General features: G+C 58.4%; 2 protein-coding genes across 2 annotated transcripts; one reads left to right on the top strand and one right to left on the bottom strand.

The window, feature by feature from the left end:
* Positions 1-4,126: 4,126 nt before the first annotated feature.
* BESB_053120 (uncharacterized protein) lies at positions 4,127-9,273 on the top strand (the record flags this gene model as incomplete). The annotated part of the gene is made up of 6 exons (XM_029363747.1): positions 4,127-5,696; positions 6,032-6,211; positions 6,383-7,700; positions 8,369-8,648; positions 8,812-8,886; positions 9,154-9,273. The coding sequence occupies 6 exons, from the start codon at positions 4,127-4,129 to the stop codon at positions 9,271-9,273; spliced, it is 3,543 nt and encodes a 1,180-aa protein (XP_029219670.1).
* Positions 9,274-13,106: 3,833 nt separating this feature from the next.
* BESB_053110 (uncharacterized protein) lies at positions 13,107-13,472 on the bottom strand (the record flags this gene model as incomplete). Its single annotated transcript, XM_029363746.1, has 1 exon — positions 13,107-13,472. One exon carries the CDS (start codon positions 13,470-13,472, stop codon positions 13,107-13,109), a length of 366 nt encoding a protein of 121 aa, XP_029219669.1.
* Between the last annotated feature and the right edge of the window lie 109 nt (positions 13,473-13,581).

Here is a 13,581-nt window from a genome sequence, read left to right as displayed (position 1 = left end):
TCCGCGGCGCGGCACACCGGCGGGGGAGCTGCTGCGGAGCCCGCGAGCCGCAGCGATGACACCCGTGGAGCGCGACAAACACTTTGCCTGGAAAAGGCCTCTCTTGCGACCGAGGCGTCTATCCCGCTTGAACTGGAAAAAAGACAATCCCAGAAGAGCCGGAGGACAACCTGGGCAGAGTGCAAGGACACGATGCAGAGAGGCGGCCCCCTGCTCGGCAGAATTTGCAATCTGAAACGGAAGACAAGGAGTCAAGACGCTCAAAGAATGCGTCGCGTGCAGACTGAATCTGGAAAAGACGCGCCGAGCAACGTCTGGCTCGTGGCCTTGAAGGGAGAGCTGCTTGCTCGTTCCCGTCGGGTTTTAACAGCCGTGGTGACAGCGACGCGCCAGAGATGAGGAACAAGACCAATTCTCACGTTGTTCACTCTCTTCTCTGGGTTTTCAGGAAAGGGAGAAGACGCCCGAGACGACGGAGAACGCAGGGAAATAGAGATGCGAGGGACGTTTGCGCGTCTCTTTCGTTTGTCGCTCATTCAGCGTACAGTTCGCGCGCCCACCGTGGGATGCGAAAACTCTGGGCGAGCTGCTCCACGAAGCAGCTTTTCGGCCCTGCGTCAGGCGGCGGCAACAGGAAAATGAGGAAAAGACAGCAGACCGGGCGTTTCCGCGGCAGCTTTCTGTCGTCGATCCCGGGCGTGCGCGAAAGGATTTGTCAAGACCAAAAGAAAGCACCCGGAAAGGCGGCGTCCGTCCCGCTCGTCCCACGAGAGAAAGGTACGAACCTGAACCGTCGTCTCACTGCAGAGAAAGATGAACCGAAGCGGGGGAGCTGTGCGTCCAGCCCAGAAGTCTTAAGCCTCCCATACGTTTTGCCGCACGGACAAACCAAAGAAGAAGAGAGGAGAGAGGACGCATGTGCGCCAGCGCTGCCGCAGCGCACCACCAGCTCGGATCGCGCAGGTAGGTATTTCCGCGGATCAGAAGCGGCCTCAGTGAATTGCCCCCTTCCGCGCGGTTACTTTTATAAACTTTAGTTTTTAACTATACTTTTTTATCATATTGTAAAAAATTTCAAAAAGGTAGTTTGACTGGGGCGTTTTTGTGTGTGGGCGTTCCCAGACCAGCGTGTGCGTGTGTTCAGCTTAGGAACAGGGGACAACTACACTGTGAAGCTGCCTACACCATTCGCAGGTTCAGCTCTTTGAGGCACGAAAGGCGAACTCAGAACCTGACGACCAACGTGACAGAGGTACGAGAAGTCTGTCCTGCATGGCGCGGACGCAGCGGCCGGCGCGGAGTTCCAGTCGTCCGCTTTGCAAACACAACTTGACTGAACGAGTGTGTTCGCACCCTGCCGCTACGTGTGCTCTGCGATACCTTGTCACGCTGAGTCCGCCAACCTGGCGGTGGTTTTCGCTCGGAGGGCGCCGCCGGGAGTGCCTCAGCCCGCGCGGGCACGGCGCTTCGAAGTGTTACAGCTTCCCAAAAAGGTTGAAGACAGACGGAAACCACGCACGCGGGGAGTGTGTAGAACCGAGAGACTGAAGAAGGACCTTCCGCAGCTTCTGTCGCTGGCTCCGCCCTCTGCATCGAGGCTGGGTACACGGAGGAGCGCATCGCAGCGGCCGCCTAGCACCTCGCCGCCCGGGCTGAGGGCGTGCGGGATATGCTTTTCTGTTCAGAGATTGGGCGTCTTACACCGCTGCGCCTTTGGAGGTGGAGCCCTTTTCTAGGCGGCCCTAGTGAAACAGCTTTTCTCTCGCGCGTGCGACAGAGGCGGAAGGCACGACGCCAGCGTGTTTGAAAGACGCCGAAACAAAGCATATTCCACTCCACGACAGCCTTGCGCATAGGAACACACAATTCGCATGAACACTCTCCCCTGCGCTCCTGCTCTGGAGGCGCGTACAGAGGAAGTGCAGCGTTTCCGGCGGCGCAGGTCGCGCGCACTGACAAACCAAACGATTTCGCTCTCAACCCATTGTGAAGAGAACCTCCCGGCTGCCATCACTGTTTCTGAGATTCGAAGAATGGCGCTCGCCTCGCTGAAGCACCAACACACTCATCTGCTGTTGAGCGATCTATGGAACTGACCACGCGGGTCTGCGGTAGTGTGCATCACAGATGAAGAGGCCCGCCAGCGTCCAGCTGCAGCGCGATTTGCGCCAAAATACAGCTCTCTACACGAGAATGCAGACCTTCCCCCATTCTCCTCTCTACCCGCATGCATACGCACGTATATCTCTCCATCCATCCACACGCCCCTCCCTGTGTCTGTTTCGGTGATTCAAAGCAGGAATCTATCTTCGGGGATCTACTTTCCCCCTGTTTCTTCATCGCCTGCGAATCAGGCTTCGTGCTCGCGTCAGGCGCAGCTGTCGGGTTGATTCGAGAGCGCCGGTGCATGTGAGCGTACGTCCTGCGGCACGAAAAGACAGATCTAGCCTCGTATTCAGACAGCACACAGCATCGCGACCCTCAGCAGACGCACGGAAGCCCCAGCCATTCCAAAGCGCTCAGCGATTTTCTCCGCAGGAAACAACCTGCGACAGAATTAAGTCACTTTCGTTGAGTCCTTGGTTCTTACCACGCGAGCCACGCGCAGCTATAAACACGTCCACGCGTCTAAATACATATGTGTGCACATAGATATATTTCGGTGTATGACGCATGCATGTGCGTCCATTTAGTTTCTTCGCCGCGTACGAATCGACTCTCTTCGACTCAAAGGCCTCTCGAGAGGAGAGACTGCTGGAAGACTCTGGCATGTGATTTCCTCTCGTGGGAGCAGTCAGCTGTCGCTGACACGCTCAGGCCCCGCAGTGCAGACATGGAGAACAACTGACCGACACCCACAATGTGTGGCACAGCTGAGAGACCGACTTGCGATATTTTTGCCCATTTCCTGCGTATATGGCGACACCTGCTCACACGGCGCTCTCTGCTTGTCCCTCACTCACTGACATCTGTCGGCTACGCGGCGGCATTTCTGGTGCGCGGACCCCCGCTTTTTCATAGTGTTTCAGCCGGTCTGAGGAGAACGCACGCGAACGAAACAATTCGTTACTGCGCTGAAAGGCTTGAGAAATGCACTAGCCGGGCGGGAAGGACTTTTAACGTTTCTGCATCGTCGTGTGTACTGGCAGCTGGTGGAGAAAGACTGGCCCGCATGCACTCGGCAACTGCATGTGCTCATAGAAAAGAAAATGGCATCCTTTTTCTTGGGAAACACGTTAGCAAGCTTGACGCCCAGTTTCAGGCTCCTTTTTTGCCGCCTTCCTCAGGAGGCAAGCCTTTTCCCTTTCTTTCTGTTTGAGCAGACGCACTGTCAGCTGAGTGACACACACCCGCACGCACCTGCTTCCGTACGCGTCCGTGTACGCTGCGCTGTTGTTTGCTCATCGACGAAACCAGGTTTTCCCATGTCTCCCAGTTCAGAATTCCTTGTCTTCTTACTTTCCTCCTCTTCTTTCTTCTCTCCCGTCTCTTTTTTTTCCCTTCAACGCCCCAGTCCTTTTCGTCGCTTCCACCTTTCCGCCTTCCGACTTCCACTTTCGCCGCCCTGTGAATCTTGGTTGTTTCCCCTCTCGCACGCCCTTCCGTCTCGTCCCGTATCTGCATCAGGCGGCCAGCTCGCCGACGTCCACCCGCTTTTGTCTTCCTTTCCTTCCTTTGCTCCCAGTTTTCGCCTCGCTTGGCTCCGCCTCTGGGGGTCTCGGGGCGGCGTTGCCTTGCCTGTTCCCTCGGCGACGATGCGCGCCAAGAACCCGCGCGGAGAGGCCGCGGCGCTACACAGGATCCTCTGCCGCCTGGCTCCACGCGCGGACCTGGGTCACGAGCGATGCGGCGCAGGAAAACAGGGAAGCAGAAAAGCGTGCGGCTTCTAAAGACAAAGGCGACACCTGCGACCCGGACTGGAGCGAAGAGCTGAAGGCCGAGACCTTGAAGTCGCCAACGCTTCCGCCGGCCACCTGCTCCTTCGTGCAGCGACACTGTTCGGTCCCAGAGAGGCGCGCGCCAGATGAGAGAAGCGCTTCGCATCTAGCCTCCACTCCTCCTCTCGCGTCTCCTCGCTTCTTCGAGCTAGACGCGTCTCTCTCCTTCGTTCTCTCCCCTCACCACGATGCCGCCTCCGGCCCTGCCGCCGGACGTCGAGGCGTGGGCTCTGGCGGAGATGTACGAGCTGCTTCTTGAGGACGCGGAACATTCGCTGATTTCTGAGTTTGCCTCCTTCATCCTCCTTCCCGCGGGTCCTCCCAGCGGCGCGTCGCAGAGCGCGGACGGCGGGGACGCAGACGGCGACGCGGCGGAGACGAAGCACCAAGAGAAACTGCGGGCGGAAGAGCGAGAACTCGCGGACTTCGTTGAGTGCCTCGTCGCGCCCATGCGCGCGGACTTCTCGCCTCAAATTGCGAAAGACGTTGTCTTGTTTGCTGCGGAGTTCGCTCGGCGCGTGCGCGAAAGCAGACAGCCGAAGCCGAGTCCGCCAGCGGTGAAACCCCTCGAGAGCTGCTCGCCTTCGGAGCCCGAACGAAAACGGGAAAATACTGAGGCGCTCCAGGAGGACGGAGACGACCGGAGGGAGGTCAGGGACGACGCGGCGCAGACGTCCGCAGGCGGCGAGACGCCAGGCGAGGCCGCGCCGACGTCTCTCCCCCGAGAGGATGACCCGTGTTCCTCCCTCTCCTTTCCTCTGGCGTTTCTTTCTCCTTCTCCCGCCCCTCTGTTTCCGTCGTCCTTCTATTCCTCCTCACCGACGCAGGAACCCAGCGCAGAAGAAGAAGCGTGGGCGGCGCTCGTCTCGCCGGAAGAGCTCGCGGGCATCCAGTCCTTTCCTTCATCCGCGAGCGGCGGCGTTTCGGCCGTGTGCGTCTCTTCGCTCTCTCGGCACGGCCTCCAGGAGGCCTCGTCTGCTTCTGTGTTCTCGTCGCCAGCGAGCCAACTGAACATCTCCGCGGCGCTTCCGGCGGGGGTGGCGGAGGACGCGCCCGTCCTCCTGTCTCCGCTCGCCGACGCCTCCGCGGGCGCCCCGCCCTCGCCCTCCTCTCCGCGGACATCTTCGCCTCCTCGAGCTCCTTCGCCGCCTTCAGCTTGTTCGTCTCCTTTGTCTGCTTCGCCGGTTTCTGAGCCTCCGCCCTGTGCGATGTCCGCGGCCTCTTGGCAAGACGATGTGCCTTTGCCGCCAGGTCTGCCGGTCTCGCTCGCGCGGGGCTTTACGCGGGAGCCGCGCGAGACGAAGCGAGTGAAGAAAACGCGCCTGCAGCTGGACGCCTTCGGGCTCGCTGCGGGGCGTCTCTCGCTCGACGGGCGCGTGCGGCGGCAGCGGGGTCTCTTTGCGCAGAAAGAGGCCAAATACGCCGCGGCGGAGGCGCGCTGCATCTGCCTCTGCATGGGAGTTGAACACGGCGTCCACGGCAGCTGTCTTTACTGCGGAAAGGTCGCGTGCAAGATGGAGGGCGGCGAGGACTGTCTCTTCTGCGGAAACCGAATAAAGGCCGCTGCAGAAGCCCGGCGCGCCGACAGCGAGGTCCCCAGCGCGCGGCGAGGCGCGGGGCGAGGCGGAGACAGACGAGACAGAGACAGGTGGGCTGCAGCCGACAGCGACGGCTGGCTCGAAGAAGATCGCCTGCAGGACGCGACGCCCGAGGAGAGAGACCTCGTCAAACAGAAACGCCTGCAGGCGCTCAGAAGAGGTAGGCAAGGAGCGGAGTTGACAGCGGCGAAGCGCGCGACAGACCCCAGACAAACAGGTGACGGCGAGCAGATGCTTCTTCTCGTTGGCTGCGTTTTCGCTCTTCCGCTTTTCTTCAAGCGCCGTCGCGCCTCCTGTCTCCTCACACTCGCGGCGCCCCTCTCTCTTCCCTCGCTTGGCCGCCGGCGCGGCGCTGACCAGCCGTGGTCCGTTCGCGCCCGCCGCCCTCGTTCTGTCCCTCTGTCTCGCCTGTCTCTGTTTAATGTGGTGTGTGAGTGTCTTCTTTTCTCTTCACTTTTCGTCTGTCACGTGTGTCGCGTGACTCGTGTTGTTCAGCGACGGCTTTGAAGGACCGCCTGATTCACTTCGACCGCACGAGTGCAGTGCGCAGCATCGTCTACGACGACGCCACGGACTGGTTCGCAGAGGCAGGAAACATTTGGATCGACGCGAGCAAGCGGGCTGAGGCCTCCGAGCTGCATGCAGCCCAGCAGCGCCAGTCCGAAACAGACAGACGTAAGCGAGGCTGAATATGGCAGCCGCAGGCCCCCCCTCTGGCTCCTTGAGGCGCCGCGCGCGCAGCCTGAACTGCTGCGTTGCGGGCTGGGCGCAGCCGCGGGGGCGCGACGAGGCGCGCGCGTCACACGTCTGGCTGCGGTTTTCGGGGCTGCGAATGTCTGCCTTCAGGGCGCGCGCGCATCACGTTGGACCTGGCGAACAAGACGGTCGTCGACGAGTCGCAGATGCGGGCGGAAGAGAGACTCCGCGAGACAGAGGAAGCCCTGCAGCGCTTCCACTTGCAGTGCGCAGGAGGGCCTCGGGCACACGCGCAGGACAGCCAGCTGTCTCCTCGGGGCAGCCGCGTCCACGCGCCCTCGTCAGCCGGTACGCGAAACAGGTCTGTGGGCCGCGAGGCCCAAGCCGGGCGAGGAGACGGCTTCGTCTGTGGAGACGCGGAGAGCGACGACCCAGCGGCCGGCGGCAGCGCGCACTGGGGAGGAAAGAAGATATACTTTGATGACAAGAAGCGGCGAGAAGAGGAAGAACGACTCCGCAGGCCGAACGCCTTCCTGCCGCTGTCTAGGGAGGAAGAACGACGGCAGCTCGCTCGACTAGAGGAAATTCAGAAACAGGGGAAGGAGCACGTCCTCCGCCGCTGGAGAGACGAACGCGAGGCCGAAGACGAGCTCGCGGAGTGGGAAGAAGACGCCGCGGCCGCAGAGCAGGGCTCGGCGGCGAAAGCCAACGAGAAACGCAGTCTCCAGACCGCTTCGGTACAGAATCCTGTGCTGTCATCCACCTCGCGCCGGCTCCTGGCCGCGCTCCGGGAGGCGAGTGCGCCTCCAGGGAACGCGCACGCGCTCGCAACCGACTTGGCTATTTGGGCTCCAGGGACGCGCTCGGGGCGCGGAGACAGTGCCGGCGGCTTTTTCGCGGCGCGCGCAACGCTCAGAGGGGCCGCCGCGAGGGACGCGCTCGCGCCCGCGGCCGTGGAGCTCCCCCAAGGGAGGTGGCAACAGAGTCTGCAGGGGCGCCTGCAAGAGAAGGAGGAAGAAGAAAGAAGGAAGGAAGACGAACAAAAAAGGGAGAGAGAGCGAGAGGCGGCATGCGGGAAAAGAGAGGAGGCGGAGAAAAAAATTCTCTCGGTTTCCCCTTCTGCATACACTGCTTCGTCTCTCCAGGCGGACGGCAGAAAGCAGCGCCTTTTTGCTGTCGCAGAGCCGCTGCTCTTCGGAGAAGAGGAAGTAGACGACTGCCGAAGAGGTGAGGAAACCGCCTCTTCTCATGCAGATCGCTCGTCTGTCTCGTGTGCGCGCGAGGATGCCGAGCGTCAGCATTGTCGGGGCGAAGAAGAAAGTGAGGAAGACGCGGCGAGGCAAAAAGCCCACGAGGATGCACACGACGAAGGCCTCTGCCTCACCGTGAGGCAACCGTTCGCGTCCCTGATCGTCGCGGGCTTTAAGACCAAGGAAGGCCGTGACTGGCCCTTGAAGCACCGAGGCAGGTGAGGGGGACGGCGAAAAAAATCGGGATATTCAAGAGAAAACTCACGGAAAAACGAGGACAGGAGCTGAGCAGAAAACGCGGAGGCTCAATCTGCGTCGGCAGCGAAGGAGGCGGGAGCGGCGTCCGTGCCACAGAACGACAAATCCTTACTCTACAGCAGCACAGGACAGGATAATGCATGCAGGGTTTTCCGGTCTGTTTTCTGTCAAAACCTTCGTATTTCTCTTATAGGGGCAGTGCAGGGAAGCGCGACACCCAAGCCGGGTGTCGATTCCGTTCCGCCCTCGCTTCCTACAGGTGTAGGCAGACACGCAGCCGGAAGGTTTCCGCGGTGGGCAGCAGAGCGTGCGTGGAGGCATTTCGAATTAGACTCTACCGCACATCCAGTCATTCGGGTTCGTCCGAGACGCAGCCAGCCAGATACTCATTCTCTCACAGGGTTATTTGGATGGCAGGTTTCCAAATCGTTAATCCACGCGTGTCGCGTGGAGGCGGCTGCTCTGAGTGCGTGTGTCGCACGAAGGCGGTCTTTGCACGTGGCCGCGTAGGCCTCCTCTTTCCGCGTTTTTTCTGGCCTAGGTGCCCCGCGCGTTGTGTCATGTGCTTTCCTTTTCCTCTCTCTTCTTCTCTCTGGATTTCTCTTCTTTTCTCTGGATCGATTCGCAGGCTGTGGATCCACGCGGCGTCGACGCCGCCGGATCCCGACGTGGTCGCAGGCGCCCGGCGCTTCTACGAGCAGCTCCTTCTCAACCAGTCTTCCTCGGCTTTCTCTTCTTCTCTCGAGGAAGAAGGAGCCGCAGACGCAGAGGCCAGGGCGGGCGACGCTGAGGCGCACGACGAACGAAGGCGAGCGCTCCTGCCGCACTTTCCAGTGGATTTCCCGACTTCCGCAGTTGTGGGCTGTGTCACCGTCGCGGACTGCAGAGAAAAGAAGGAAACCAATTCGGTGAGAGAGACGCGCGAGACGTTTGTATGTAGGTATGAATGTGTACGTATGTATATGTGGAAAACTCGCCGTTTGGTTGGCCGTTGTTCTAAGGCGTTTCGTGCGTTCCGCTGCCCGCGTACCTCGTTGGGATTCCGTTTTTCACGCCTTCGCATTTCTGCAGCTGTGCGACGAGACCGAGGGTTTTCTCTTCGATTTTCTTCTGCGAAGCCCGCGCAGCCTGATTGTGCCCGTGAAAGTGAGTCGAAAAGGGGGGGAGGGGGGGAGGGGGGGGGATTGCCGAAGGTGACCGGCGGGGGCGGTGGCACGAAAAATGAAAGAATTGAAAAGGAGGGAGAAAACGGGAGCCAAGGAAGCGAGACAGGGCCAGCAAAACAGAGAGGGAGAGGCGAGGAGGAAAGATTCGAGGAGTGAGATCCTGCGCGTGAGCCGCGTGGGCATGTGTGTGTAGTGCGCCCATATGCGGTCTCCTCGATGTTTTGTCTCTTTTCTGCGCTTTCCTCAGATGCGTGGAAATGAACGCGTCTGGAAAATTGACTCCGCCAAGCTCCCGCGCCTCCAGGGCGCCTTGCAGAAGCCTCGCTGGCCGCGGCTGCTGAGTCACCTCCACACAGCGCAGGAGTGAACCGGAATCTGAGTTTGTCTTTTGACGCAGAGAAACACGACCGGAAAGCGAGACGAGAGGGACTCAGACGCGAAATGGAAGACCGCATCAGAGAAGCGCGGTGAGAAGTCGCGAGATCGAAAGGGAGGAAAGAAACTCGAGTTCTTCAAGGAATGCCAGAGAGCAGCCAGTAGACGGGGGGCAGGAGAAAAAACCGTGTAGGATGGAACGCGCGGAAGACGAGGCGTGGCGGGAGCGAGAGCGGCACACAGAAGAGGCAGAGCTACGCTGACTCCGCCAAGAGGGGAGAGAGGAGCCGAGACAAAGGAGAAGGGCTTGGATTTTTTCAGGTGTGCTGTCGGTTGCGGATCGTGGCGCCGTTGTGTCCATGAGGTTTGCAGTGTTGTTGCCTTCTGCGCGAGTTTGCATACTTTTTCACGCGTTGTTCACGCGCTTGCTTTGTCCTGTTTACAAGGGTGTATCTGTGTTGTCTCAAACGTCTTCGCCACTCTCGCTGCCATCGTCCTGAGGGCGCTCCCTCAAGACGCACGCCGCCGCTTCGCCTCTCGATCTTGCCCAGTTCGCGAGCTTTTTCTTCCTGGTTTTTCAGCCTTTTCTTCCCGCCTGCGCCTCCATCCTTCTTCTTCTGTTCTTCCTCCTCTTCCGCCTTTTTTGCAGTTTCAAAAAGCTCGACTTGCGCATACCCGAACTACGGTATGCCATGTTTTGACTCGAAATGCAGTCAGGGGCAATCGAAGCAAGTCTTTGGAGTGACGATGCTTTTTAACTACAGTTTGCTCACTCGGGTGGAGGCCCTACTCACGGGGGCAGAACGTCCGCGGCCACGGCTCACTCCGCACTAGCAAGCTCTCTCTTGCTCTCTCTGCACACGCGTCTGTATTCCGCAAGTGCAGCGAGGGGAGTGCACCGCCCAAATCGAACACGCGAGAACACGCGAAACATAGACGCCTTCATCTATCTATCTATCTATCTATCTATCTATCTATCTATGGAATCATGTTGTTCAAGCATCTTATGGCAGCACAGAATTCTGCTCTGCTGCAGACGCTCGAAAAAATTGGCATTTTCGAGAGCTGCAACTGAGACGACCTTCCGATGGGCGCCTGCCTTGCTTCCCACTCTAGCGAGCAAAATCTGACACTCAAGTTAGACGAAGGAGGAACCAAACCGCTGGGCAAACGCGGCAAACGTTTGCTTGGGTGTATCTCGTTTGTGTCTCGAGGATGAAGAGCGGCTGGGAAGCTGCAGTGCCCGCTCGGCCTCAGAACGTTGTTCCCCGTTCTGTTTTCCGTGCGAATCGCATGTCCATGAATGGAGGACTGTGAAAAACCCAAGTACTCCCCAGCTGCACCCGGGTAGCCGCGCCGCAGCCAGTACCCTATTTCGTACCTTGGCTGCTTGTGGATACAATGTATCTGATGTAACTTTAAAACGATCCCTCATATTGCACTCCGTGCCAGGAAATTGGTTTGTAACTCCGCCTCAAGTCGTACATGACAGACACTTTATAGCGTATTAGGGGTGTTAAACGCATTCTTATCCAACTGTTAGTCGTGTTGTGGATTTTCGCCTCTAAGCGCAAGTCAGCCTGTTGTCGCTGCCGCCTGGCTGCGTTTGAGGCTTCCACCCCCGGAGTGAGGTGCGCCACGAGCCACGGGCGATCTGTTCAGTGAGGATGACCTGATGCATGGAGACTTGGAGAGTCAGTTAGCCGCTTCGGTTTCTTTTCGCCGCCATGGAAGAAACACCCTGCGCAGCCAGGGCCGCAGCTCTTCCGGTCTCTTTCTCGCGGACGTAGATCGCCTCGTAGCAAAGACAGCGAGCTGCACGAGGGGATTCAGACATCTGCTTTTTCGCACTCCAGGGTCTTTCCACCTTTCTATTTGCACTGTCGAGCTAGAAGAGATTGCGTTTCAGGAGCCAGTTGACTGAAATACCACCCAGACTTGAGGACACTCCTCCCTGGAGACTCGCCGCGGCTGATCTGCCGAGCCTGGACTGCAGGGGCGTCGCGCAGATCGCTCGACGCGACGCTACTCTGTCTCTCTCCCACTGTGAAGCTGTGTCTTTGCTTTCCTCCCATCTGCAGTTTTCGAAAAAGGTCTATTCTGGAAGGAGCCGGTACACTGAGAACGCGCTCTCGCGAACACATACGTCGCGCCTCGAAAAACGAAGCCCCTCCAGTTCACTCAGTGGTGCCGGGAGCGCTTTCCCAGAGACATGGAGCAGCTGCCTGGCCGTTTCTTTCATTTGCTTTTCGAGTTCTGCTCTCCCAAAAGGCTTTCAGGGATGGCTGAAGTGCGGCAAGGCGTGTCGTTACAGCAAAGAAACCGAGCCAGGAAGGTGTAGACTCTTTCGGAGTTGGCGCCTCTCAGCAGCGTTATTTTTGTTTTTTGGCGATAGATGAAGACAGTCTCGCCTTTCCACCATTTATCTGACCATCATCTTTCGCCTGTGTCTTGCGCCACTCTCTCCCCTCTGGCGAAAACGCAGATCCCTATGTGACCTTGTATGCGTTTGCTGTTTGATCTGTGTTTGTCGGCTGATCACACCTTCGTTTCCGGTAACTTCTTGACGCAGATAGCCGACTCTCGAATTTTTCATTTGCTTCGGTTTGCTGTCGGCCCTTGCCGTTGCTGATTGGAATGGCGCCGTCCGCTGCCTCGGGTACTCTTCTCGCATCAGAACAAGGGAACTCGGAGTTGCTTTGTCTCGTAGTAGGACTCTAGATTTCGCTCTGCCAGCCATGTCTCGCAGTTTGCCTGTGGACTCTCGAACCGCTACGCTGAAAGCAGCAGAGTTTGACGGCGTTGCCGTCTGTCTTTTTGATTTTTCACTTCCGCCTTTGACCCGCCTGCCTTGTCCATCGTTGGCTCCTTTCTGAGCGACGTTTCCGTGTGTTTCAACAAAGAGCGTAAAATAAGAACCCAGACTGGCCTGTTCCCAATTGCTGAGAACAGGCCAATCAGCCTCCTCCGCCTTCCCAGTGTGCGTACCCCGCTTTCCCGCTCAACGGGAAGAATCTCTGCATTGCTGCGTGATTCGTGTATCGACTTTCCCTCTACCTACATGCCTCTCGTCGCTCATGACAGAACACAACTGTCTCGTTCCCGTTTGGCGTTCTACTCTGGCTAGCTGACGAAAGCAGAAAACCCGCAGATCCCGTATGACAGACGCCAGCCCGCTCTTCCGGCGTTTGTCGGAAAGATCGGCCGCGAATGACGGGAGAACATGGCATTGCCCGTGAGATAACCGTCCCATCCAATCAGTTTTCAAGTCTCTTTCACACTGTTCTCGACTCGTGTACTTATTTCCATGCGCCCATGGCAAATACATTAATATGCATATATATATATATATATATATATATATATATATATATATATATATATATATATGTGCGTGCGCCCATACGCATCACACATCGCCTCAGCAGCGTGAAACCTCTGTTGAGCTGAAGCCCTCGCGGCACGAGTGGTTGCGCGACGGTTTCTTTGCTCAGGTGTGTCGGGCTTCTCTTTCCCCAGCACATGTTTTTGGTATTCCTTTCGACGGTTACTCATTTCCCTCTCGCGTGCCGTGATGGTAAGCGAAGCAGAGCGATGGCCGCCCTCAGGGCGGCGGGCGGACTTCTGGGGGAGACACTTTTTTTGCGACTTTCGTAGCAGACGAGAGTTGATATCTGCGTTACCCCGCTCTCGTGCCTCTTCGTCGCCGCCCTCCTTCCCGCTGTTCCGCTCACCTTCAGTTTTTGTCTTGTGCCCTCTCTCTGTGAAAGAGCCGACGCCGTCTTCAGCGGCAGCAGACTTACTCCCGACTTTGTCTTCAGCTTCCTATGTTTGGCATTCGTCTGCACCGCATTCTCCTGGCTTCCGTCTGTCTCCTCCCGCGGCCTCACGGTCTTCACGCACATCTTCCGCTTCGTCTGCCGCCGCGAAGGGCTCCTTCAGCTTTTTGGGGTCTCGCGCGGCGTCGCCACCCAGCAGAGCGGAACGGTCGAAAAACACACTTCGGTCTGGCTCACTCTCTCCCCTTCTACTGCCTGGTCTTTCGGATGCGTCCCCTTTGTCGCTCTGCTGTACTTCTTTTCCTTCATCTGTCTCGCATCCTCCCTCCAGCGCATCCTCGCCCTCGCTTTCCCTCTTAGGCGCCAACCGGGAAGCGGTCTCTTCTACTTCACGTAGAGATACGCGCAGCATTTGCTTCTCCCCCTTTCCTTCCTCTACTGTCTCTCTCTGCGGTGCCAAGTCCGCGTCTGCAGCTCCCGTTCCTTGCCCGCTTTCAGAGACCGTGAAACGCGGCTTTTTT

The sequence above is a fragment of the Besnoitia besnoiti genome, chromosome IV, assembly GCF_002563875.1.
Source record: "Besnoitia besnoiti strain Bb-Ger1 chromosome IV, whole genome shotgun sequence".
Lineage (NCBI taxonomy): Eukaryota > Apicomplexa > Conoidasida > Eucoccidiorida > Sarcocystidae > Besnoitia > Besnoitia besnoiti.
The sequence above is the reverse complement of the archived record's forward strand: the minus strand, read 5'-3'. Positions and strand labels throughout refer to the sequence as shown.